At 33.9% G+C, this 9,958-nt stretch overlaps 2 protein-coding genes across 2 annotated transcripts in view; one reads left to right on the top strand and one right to left on the bottom strand.

The window, feature by feature from the left end:
- The window catches only part of LOC110023063 (cationic amino acid transporter 9, chloroplastic), an 84,939-nt gene that overhangs the window by 22,680 nt on the left and 52,301 nt on the right, over positions 1-9,958 (bottom strand). The gene's annotated exons all lie outside the window — the stretch shown is intronic.
- LOC110023077 overlaps positions 2,243-9,958 on the top strand; it is a 28,272-nt gene continuing 20,556 nt past the window's right edge. Inside the window, exons 1-3 of the mRNA XM_020722299.1 lie at positions 2,243-2,512; positions 3,150-3,340; positions 4,142-6,015. Of these exons, the coding sequence (XP_020577958.1) occupies positions 4,238-6,015 (1,778 nt within the window). The 5' untranslated portion in view covers positions 2,243-2,512; positions 3,150-3,340; positions 4,142-4,237. The remainder of the gene's footprint in view (positions 2,513-3,149; positions 3,341-4,141; positions 6,016-9,958) is intronic.

Here is a 9,958-nt window from a genome sequence, read left to right as displayed (position 1 = left end):
AAATTCTCAACTATAGAAGTGTTGGAAACATCCATATCTTTTTTATATGGACAGCCATTGCTAGTGAAAATATCACGCGGTACAGCTTGGTCAAAATAGTTAACTATGTAATCAGGAGATGAGATTATAAGGTTATGCTGAAATCATAAATGCTTTAAAATAACCCAATAAATAAAACTATATGCTGGTAGTTGAGACTACAAAAATTGTAGTTGCACAACAATAATCATAGCGAGACTATAACATTTGTAGTTGGTTAAAAAAAAAAAGTCAAAGCTGGAGGGTTTGAAAACCGTAGTAACGCCACAAAAGCTGTTGTTGGGCTACATTAGCCGTATTTTGGCTATCACAACTGTAGTAGGGCTACAGAAGCCATTGGTGGTGGTCGATGATTGCTACAACTTGCTTGATCTGCACTTCTCTTCATGGTGCACTTTAGTTGTTAGCTTACTCTTATTTTCTCTTCCCCCTTCAAAGAAAGAATGTGCGCCTATTTATAATTTTTAAGAAAGATGATTTGATAAATCTAGTAATAATTTTGTAGCACTTTATTGGACAGTCTACATTGATTCTTTTGATCACATGTATCTTTTTCAACATTTAAGTGCCTAGACGACCTCAAAATACAAATGTTGGTTTGCTTTCATCAAGTCGTTCAATTTAACATTTAGGTGGTCGACAACCAGCGTAAAACTTGTCGAAAAAATCACGACATTAATCAATTTAACTATAAGTAGATAAAATTTAAATATGATTTATTCTTTTCATTGATGCACCACAAACTTTGACGAAACTTCAAATATTTGTTCTTGAGCTTATTTGGACTTAAATTTGATCACTTTCAGTGTCATTTGGTTCGTTTTGTTGAGAACTTTAGTTTCACTATAAACTTTCTTGTATGATCTTGAATTTGAATTTATATTTTTTTTGCTCAAAATGCACTGAGATTCGTGCATGATGATAATTTTTTTTTATGAAACATCAACATGAATATTCATTCACCCATAGCGCCAAACTTTTAGGTCATGTGTTTTAAATATTTTTATTTTGTTTATTCTTTATTAGCTGACAATCGTGTTTGTATTTTACTTGTTTTCATCTTAGTTGTTTGAGATCAACATTTAGGGGTTGTTTGGCTGCAATTAGGATTCATTCAATCCTATAGATCCAGATTTAGTAATCTTGAAATTTTCGTCAAACTTCACAAATTATGTGTTTTAAATATTTTTAATTTTTTTTTACTCTGTATTAGTTGACAAACATGTTTGTATTTTGCTTGCTTGCATATGAGGTGGTTTGAGATCAATATTTAGTTGCTGTTTGGTTGCAGGTAGGATTTAGTCAGTCCTATAGACCCGGATTTAGTAAGGTGTCAGTCAAACTTAAAAAAAATTATATACAAAATCTTACATCTTACATTTGGATTGGCAAACAGATCTAAATTAGGCATATTTGTCTTAAGCTTTGCACTCTTTCTGGTTGAAAAATAAAGATGATGGAAAACAGGGTTGGAATCACCTTGAAATTCAAGTTTTTATTAAATAATATAAAGCATTTATAAACTCTGTAGTCTCACCTTTTCATAGAGTAGAAAAGTATTAACATTGGGGATTTTTGATCTCTTAATATCAAGATGTTAATATTAGTGCTCGCATTGCACATCAATCTTTTAATTCTTGAGCTATACCTTCTTTTATGGTATTGTCCAATGTAAATTAAAATTTGAGTTAAGTATAGCTTAACTCTTCTAATATGCCCCACTTTGATGTAAAGATGAAAGCAAAAGTTATATTAAATGCATAAAATAATTTTATGACAAACGAATTACTACTGGAATAATCGACAAACATATTATTTATCTCTTATAAGTAGCAAACATGGCATGTTAATACATGAATGAATAGGCAAATCATTGCTTGGGTTGTCTTATTGATATGTCAAACCCGACAAACTATGTGGACAATCTTATTTTTGGTTCGGCAAACAAATATAAATGAGTTATATTCACCTTGAATTTTGTGCTTTTCATGGAGCATATTTTTTGTCTCCATCGCTTATTTTTTTTTTCAGATAAACAATGGTGATGGAAAACAGGAGCAGACCCATCTTGCAATTCAAGTTTTATTAAATAGTATAAATTCATTTTATAAATTTCCCCCTTTCCCTTTGATTTTCTGACTAATTGTCCAAAGAAAAACAAAGTTCAGTAAATCTTATCATTAAAGGGTCACAGTCACACACCGCCCTTCTTGACTCAATAATGCAGCCTACTTCATTCTCTCTCATTTTCTTCTTTATGATCCCCTACTTCTAGGGTTAGATGCTCGCTGCAAGTCTAGCCAAGTCTAGGAGCTATGAGGTCAAATTCTAAGATTTTTAGGGTTTGTTTTTATTTTTTCATGATAGCGTTAGATTTTTTTGGTTTAGGTTAGGGCTTATATATTTCAGAGGATGCAAGTAGAACGCTATCCTTGATGAGTCTCTCGAAATGAATGTGCGCATGTGTACAGAGGTAAGTCATTTTTTTCTGGTCTGGATGCTATGTGAAGGAAATGAAGCTTTTTTTACTTAATTTTTATGGCTGCAGTATTTCTGCATCTCAAAGACTCCATTCTTAAGTTTTTATGTGGATGAATTGAAATTGCAAAAAAATTGGCTGAACTTGATTTTTGAGTAAATTATTTATTGGAAGACTTGTATGAAACTACTTGTAGTTCGGGCCTTTCTGGAAAATTTAAATGGGTTTTAATATTTTGTGAATAAAACCAACAATTTTTTGTGTTTTATTGGGAAAAAAGAACTAATCTTTGTTTTATGTTATAGGATTTCAAGAAGCCTAAGCATATACGTCTGAGTTTCTTGAAACCTTAATTTTTCTAGTGCAGTATTTACGTTTGGATTTCCTGGTAATTTCTAGGTGGTAATATTTGGATTTAAGAAACACTAACAATTCATTTTTATTTGGCCTTCGCTGTTTATTTTTTCTTTTTTCGCCTTTGCCGTGTAAATTTTTTTTTCTTATTAAAGCTCAAACCAAAATTATTCTAAGATATACAAAACGCATGCAGTTGATGTTCAGCACTGTAAAATCTACGATGATCATTCCTTTTAATATGATTGTATGAAAAACTGTTTAATTCTGTTAGCAGAGATCAGACTCGAGAACTATGTAGAAATTGGGAGCGTATTGCATCCAAGAAAGTTGTAGGGGCTGAACAGATCTGATTTCTGCTGTTGTATGCAATAGCCTTTTTGAGATATGATGGAAAAGGATTCATGACATCAAAATGCAAGATGATTAGTGCAATCTGATGAGCAACACTGCTCCTGTTTTTGCATGGTAGGACTTCTGTAAGTAACTGAATTATGAGTAGTTTTTAGTAGTCAGACAATGACGTAATCTTTGTCAAATCAATCTATATATGTTTGTTGCATGTCTCCATTGTCGTTATTAAAAGAATATAGTTAGGAGTTGTTGGGTCAAAGCATTTATTCTTTTTTCCGGCATTCCAATTTTATTGTTGTTTGCTTTGAAGCAAAATAAATGCAAAGTTTTGAGGAACTTGAATTACATATTGCATCTGGAAATCACACAATTAAATTTATTTAAAAAATCTCGTGTTGCTGACACCACAATTTCCATCTGCCACCACTTGTTGCTCGCACATGGCGGTTTGCTGTCTTTTTGCTATCCTCCACTACCATCCACCACCTGCTTGTTTATATGTACTTGAACATACTCAAATAAAAATTCATAACTATGAAAGTTGCAATAATAAGTTTGCATGAATGTAGAATTGTGCTAATTCTTACTGAATTTTGAAGTTTTTATAGAGTGGATAGAGAGATTGTTGTTTATATTAGAATTTTTACGGTAACTTGTGTGGTGGTTTTCTACTGGAGTAGGTTTTGATATTAATCTAAATTTGTAGGGATGTAACAGGGCATATACAGGGTGAATGAAAATAATTTAGTGTTTTATTTGCATGCTTTTTCTTTGTATGCTATGCTTTGTTCATTTGTATGCTATGCTTTGTCATAATAAATTTATCATAATTTATCATTATTATGATAATTTATCATAATTTATCATAATAAATTTATGTGCATTTATCATAATATTCCTTCTGAATAATGACAGTTTTATTAGTTCTTGTGTTTATTTGAATCTATTGGCGGTATTTCGTGGGAACCAATCTGTGCAAGTTTGCGTAAAAAATTTTCAAACAAGCAACCAATGGAGATGCTGAGTTCACCTAAAGATAAGACTTCTGAGTCTGTTCATCTGGGTTTGCAACAGCGGCCACAAACTAGTAAATTGGTAGCTGGAACTGTTCCCTTGCTAAAAATTGAAAATCAATCCTCTGTTAATATTGGAACATCACGTCAATTGGGGCCTAGCAAACATGAAGCACAGATGGCGAAAATAAACAAACATTCAGTACAGGCGGAACTGTCTGTGAAGACCCGGGTGGAATCTGAATCGGTTAGGTCAAAACTGAGGGAATCACTTACTTCTGCATTGGCTACAGGCTCTAAGGAGCAAAATAAACTAAAATTTCTTGAAAAAAATTATATAGGAGAGGAAAAAGGTGTGTTAAAGAAGGCAGACGTTCCTTCTCTTCAAAGTGAAATTCACACTTCTGCTGAAGATGGTTCTCCTTTTGAAAGTTTGCCCAACAATTTGACTTCTGATGCACAAATTAAGAAGTTTCATGGGAACGGAGGATTACCATTTGAGGCTGGCTCAAGTGGAAATTCTGGTGATAAAAATGAAGCTGATGGCATTTGTGATGTGCAAGAAGGCCATGAAAAACATGATATTGTGATGGATGATGTTCCATTTTGTGGTCATTCCATTATGGAAGATGAACTCTTGCAAGTTCACGGACTCTTTTGGGCATCTGATTTTGATTCTGTCAATGAAGCTTCAATGCAGAACTCTGCTCTGAAAAGGCCTAAATTGATGGATTTTGAAGAGAATAGAGACACAAAGGATGCAGCACTTCAAACTTTTGAGAAGTTGTCCGTTCTAATTGAAGCTGAACTGTTTAAATTGTTTGGTGGTGTTAATAAGAAATACAAGGAGAAAGGTAGATCACTTTTGTTCAATCTGAAAGATCCTAGTAACCCTGACTTGAGGGAACAAGTATTATCCGGTGCAATTTCTCCTGAGCAACTCTGTACCATGACTGCTGAGCAGCTTGCTTCGAAGGAGCTTTCACGTTGGAGGCAAGCTAAGGCTGAGGAGTATGAACATATGGTGGTTCTACCTGACATGAATGTTGATATGAGGCGTTTAGTAAAAAAGACTCATAAAGGAGAGTTTCAGGTAGAAGTTGAGCAGGATCATGGTGCTCATGTGGACGTTGGACTGGGGTCAGATGTTTTTTCAAAGATTTTAGCAAAATCAAATGATGTAGATCAAAGTCAACTTAGATCCAATGACAAGGAACCGACTTTATCTAAAACCCATGACTCATTACGAGGTCAGAAGTCTGATTCGGATGGAAGAAATGTCTCCAGTAATTTAGATCATAGATTGTCTGAGAAAACTGATTATATACAGGACTTCATGGTAGAAGAATTGAAAGACACAGAGCTTCTTCCTCCTGTTGTTTCTCTGGATGAGTTTATGCAGGCCCTTGATTCTGAACCTCCATTTCAGAATTTGGAAGCTAATAATTTACAAGAAAATCCTAGTTCTGTTAATAGGAACTTAGATAGATCAGAGTCAGATAGCATTTCTACTCCAGATACCTCAGCTAGTAAGTTGGACTCCAAAATACACTCTGGCCATATCCACACCAAACATGCGAAAGAAACTTCATCATCAAATAACGGTCAAGTAGATCATAATTATCAAAAGAGTGATGATAAGCTGAAAACAGAAGGTGCTTATGATAAACATGTTATTGGAATATCTGATTCTGAGTCCAAGTCCAATATTACTTGGGAGGGTTTTCTTCAGCTGAATGTTTCTGCTCTGTCAAACGTTATGGCCTTCTTTTTAAGGTTTGTTTATTTTTGTTTGAACAAGTTTTATGCACTGGTGCTTCAGAAGTTTTTCTACCCATTTTTAAATTTTAATCTCCTTTATTTTAGCAGCCTCATAGTGAAATTTTTTTTTGGCTTTTTTTTAAAGAATTTATGATATTTGTGCAAAGTTATGCTTGCTTTGAGGAACCTTTTTTCTTGAACATTGGTTCGGGACGGAGAATATAATTTGTCACCAGTTTTACTTGGCTTCTATGCTAAAAAGCTCGAAATGAGTACTGGTATGGGTGTTAATTAATCTTGAGAATATAATTTGTCACCAGTACTTACTTGAATGTTGGATATGCTATCTTGTTTGCACTATTTTTTCTGTCACGCATGATCATTAGTTAAATTATTGTTGAATGCTTTAACCCTTGACCAGTGAAGTTAATTGTTGGCAACGTTTTTTGGTGCAACATATATGCAGTTATAGTTTGGTTATGATTACTTAGTTATAATTTTAGGCGATGGTTTATGTATTATTCCGGGATTATCTAGGCTTCTTTGCATTGTTTTTTGGTTTTTGAATTGAATTTTATGTCTTACATAAGCTTTGCCTCCTTAAATAGTTAGGCTCGCAACAACATAACATAGTTTGGTTGTGATTCTCCTTCATGGGAACATTTTATGGTTGGAAAGTTACATGATTTATAATTATTGTGTTTAAATACATAATGGTTTGGTGGTTGGAGGCTGACGAAGGAGAATCAACCTTCTTTTTATGTGTGTTCCAAGCCAAGAAAAAAATATGGAGAGGAAGAGGAGTGGAGAGGACAAAATGTTCTTTAAGAGGAGATTTCTCATCTCGATGCGAAGAAGCAGAGAGAGATAGAGAGAGAGAGAGAGAGAGAGAGAGAGAGAGAAGAAGGGGAGGGAGACGGTCCCCATTCTTACCATGTATTTGTCGTGAGAGACAGTTGGAAGAGAGAGAGAGAGAAAGAAATTGACTTTTTGCAAAATTGTGAATCTTTCCTTTTTAAGATTTGTTGCCCAACCAAGGAGAAAATGACGAATAGGTGGGGCTAGGGAAATAAAGGAGATTCAATCTGCTTTGCAATTTGAACCTCTCCAAATACATATTCAGGAAATAATTGTTAATCATCATGAGAAAGAAAGGGAAATTTTGAAACTTTAAATATCACACGAAATTAATATATAATCAATACATAGATACAATAACAACCACCCTTTGTCCCGCTAAGTGGGGTCGGTTGCATGAATCCTTTTTCTCCATTATATCCTATTGAGTGTCATATTTTCATTTAGTTCTAATAAATTAAGATCGTTGTTTATTCAACATGCCCAAGTCGTTTTTTGTCTACCTCTACTTTTTTGACTTGAGTCGAATTTAAAGCATCAACTCTCCTAACTGGTCATCAGGTGGTTAACGTATAATGTGACCAAACCATCTATGATGACTCTCTATAATCTTATCTACCACGGGAGCTGCGCACCAACTCATTACCAAATATAGTCGTTTCACTTTTTGTCTTTTAAGTGTCAAGCCACTCATTTACTTAAGCTTCTCTTCTCAGTAACACTCAACTTGGTTTTATGCTTCCCGTTTAAAGACCTGGATTATGCGCCATAAAACGTTGTAGGTCTCAACATCATCTTATAAATTTTTCCTTCTTTTCTATCACACAATAGACCCAATGCATTCCTCCACTTCAACCATCCAACATGAATTCTACTAATAACATCCCCATCTATGTCACCATCACTATGAACAATAGACTCAAAGTATCTAAAATATTCACACCTTTTAATGATTTGATCTCTCATTGTTACAACTTTACCACTAGATATACTACCACTAAAACTACATTCCATATATTCAATTTTAGATCTACTTAAACGAAGTTTTTTAACTTTACTGTGGGCCTCCATAAGTTTTTTTTTTTTTTTGAATTATTTCTCTAGTTTTATCTATAAGAAGGATATCATCATTGAAAATCATACATCAAGGTACATTCTTCTGTAAGTGTCTAGTAAGAGCGTCCAAAACTAAAGCAAAAATGATATGAGCTTAAAAACTATCTCTAATGTAATTCGATTGAAATAAGAAAGTAGTTGGTCACAAGTAACAACTCTATTATTCACATTACTTGAATATAAGTTACATCAACACCTTTGCTAGAACTTTCCAAAGAACTTCTCTTGGAACCTTATCGTAAGTTTTTTTCTAAATCAATAAAAATCATATGTAGATCCTACTTTCTCTATACTTCTTCATCAAACATCTCAATAAATGTATAGCTTTCATAATAGACTTGCGTGACATAAATCGAGATTGAATATGAGAAATCTTGGTATCACGTCTTAATCTATATTCAAGTACTTTCTCCCATAATTTTAAGATATGAAACATTAACTTTATTCCTTTATAGTTTGCACAATCTTGTGCATCCCTTTTATTATTAAACATGGGGACTAAAATACTCTTCATCTACTCCTTACGCATCTTTTAAGTTTTTCCAATAATATAAAAAATCTAGTAAGCCAAGAAACTCCTAAATTTCTTAAATATTTTCACACTTATATTGGGATATCAAATAATTCATCATCCATCACCTAATATCACAACTGAGTATTCATAAATAACCACAATATAACTTTATATATGTTGCACTAAATAAAATGGCAACAAACTATGAATAAGTGCATCGTGTTGATAGAATACAATGTGCTTGTTGGTAACACATGATGCTAAATTGATCAAAAGGTAGTTTCTCTCTTGCTAGCCTAAGGGTTGCACTGTTCAACATATATCAACCAAGTAATTGTTGTTAGTTAAATTGAACATGCTTAAATATAAATTGGTATGATAATCGAGCTTGTTTAAACAAGAAAATGTGTTGCCTTGTATGAACTGGCTAAGGATTCGAGGTGGCCTAGCTGAGCGAAACACAATCATACGTCAACCAACTAGGTAATCAAGGTGGCCTAGTTGAAAAGTGCAGTCTCTATCATAAATCGACTAAGTAATCGAGGTAGCTTAGTCTAGCAGAGTGCAACAACAACAACAACAAAGCCTTAATCCCACTACGTGGGGTCGGCTACATGAATTCTTTTTCTCAATTGCGTCCTATTTAGTGTCATATTTTCATTTAGTTCTAGTAAATTAAGATCAATTTTAATACATTAAGCCCAAGTCTTCCTAGGTCTACATCTGCCTTTCTTAACACAAGTCGATCTAAAACATCTACTCTCCTAATCGGATCATCAGATGGTCGACGTTTAATGTGACCAAACCCTGTCACGAATATATTCATTCTGCATTTTGTCTCTAAGGGTAAAGCCACTCATCCACCTAATCATTCTCATCTCAGCAACACTTAATTTATTATTATGCTTCTCTTTTAAAGGCCAACATTCAGCGTCATAGAGCATTGCAGGTTTCACCACTGTCTTATAAAATTTTCCTTTCAGGCTTAGCAGTACTTTTCTGTCACACAAAAGGCCCGAAACATTCCTCCACTTCAACCAACCAACTTGAATTCTACTATTAACATCCCCATCTATATCACCATCGCTTTGGACAACGGACCCAAGATATTTAAATCGTTCACACCTTTTAATAATTTGATCACCCAAAGTCACACTTCTGTCACTAGAGCTATTACTACTAAAATTACATTCCATGTATTCAGTTTTAGTTCTACTTAAACGAAGGCCTTTAGAATCCAATGTAGACCTCCATAATTCAAGTTTATCCTGGGCTTTTTCTCTCATTTTATCCACGAGAAGAATATCATCAGCAAAAAGCATAAACCAAGGTACATCCTCTTGTAGATGTCCAGTAAGACCATCCATAACTAAAGCAAAAAGATATGGGCTTAAAGTCGATCCCTGATGTAAACCAACAGAAATAGGAAAATATTTTGTCAATCCTCCTTCAGTTTGAACACAAGTAACA

Source organism: Phalaenopsis equestris, unplaced genomic scaffold (assembly GCF_001263595.1).
Source record: "Phalaenopsis equestris unplaced genomic scaffold, ASM126359v1 Scaffold000209, whole genome shotgun sequence".
Classification (NCBI taxonomy): Eukaryota; Viridiplantae; Streptophyta; class Magnoliopsida; order Asparagales; family Orchidaceae; genus Phalaenopsis; species Phalaenopsis equestris.
This window is presented reverse-complemented; position numbering and strand designations above follow the sequence as displayed.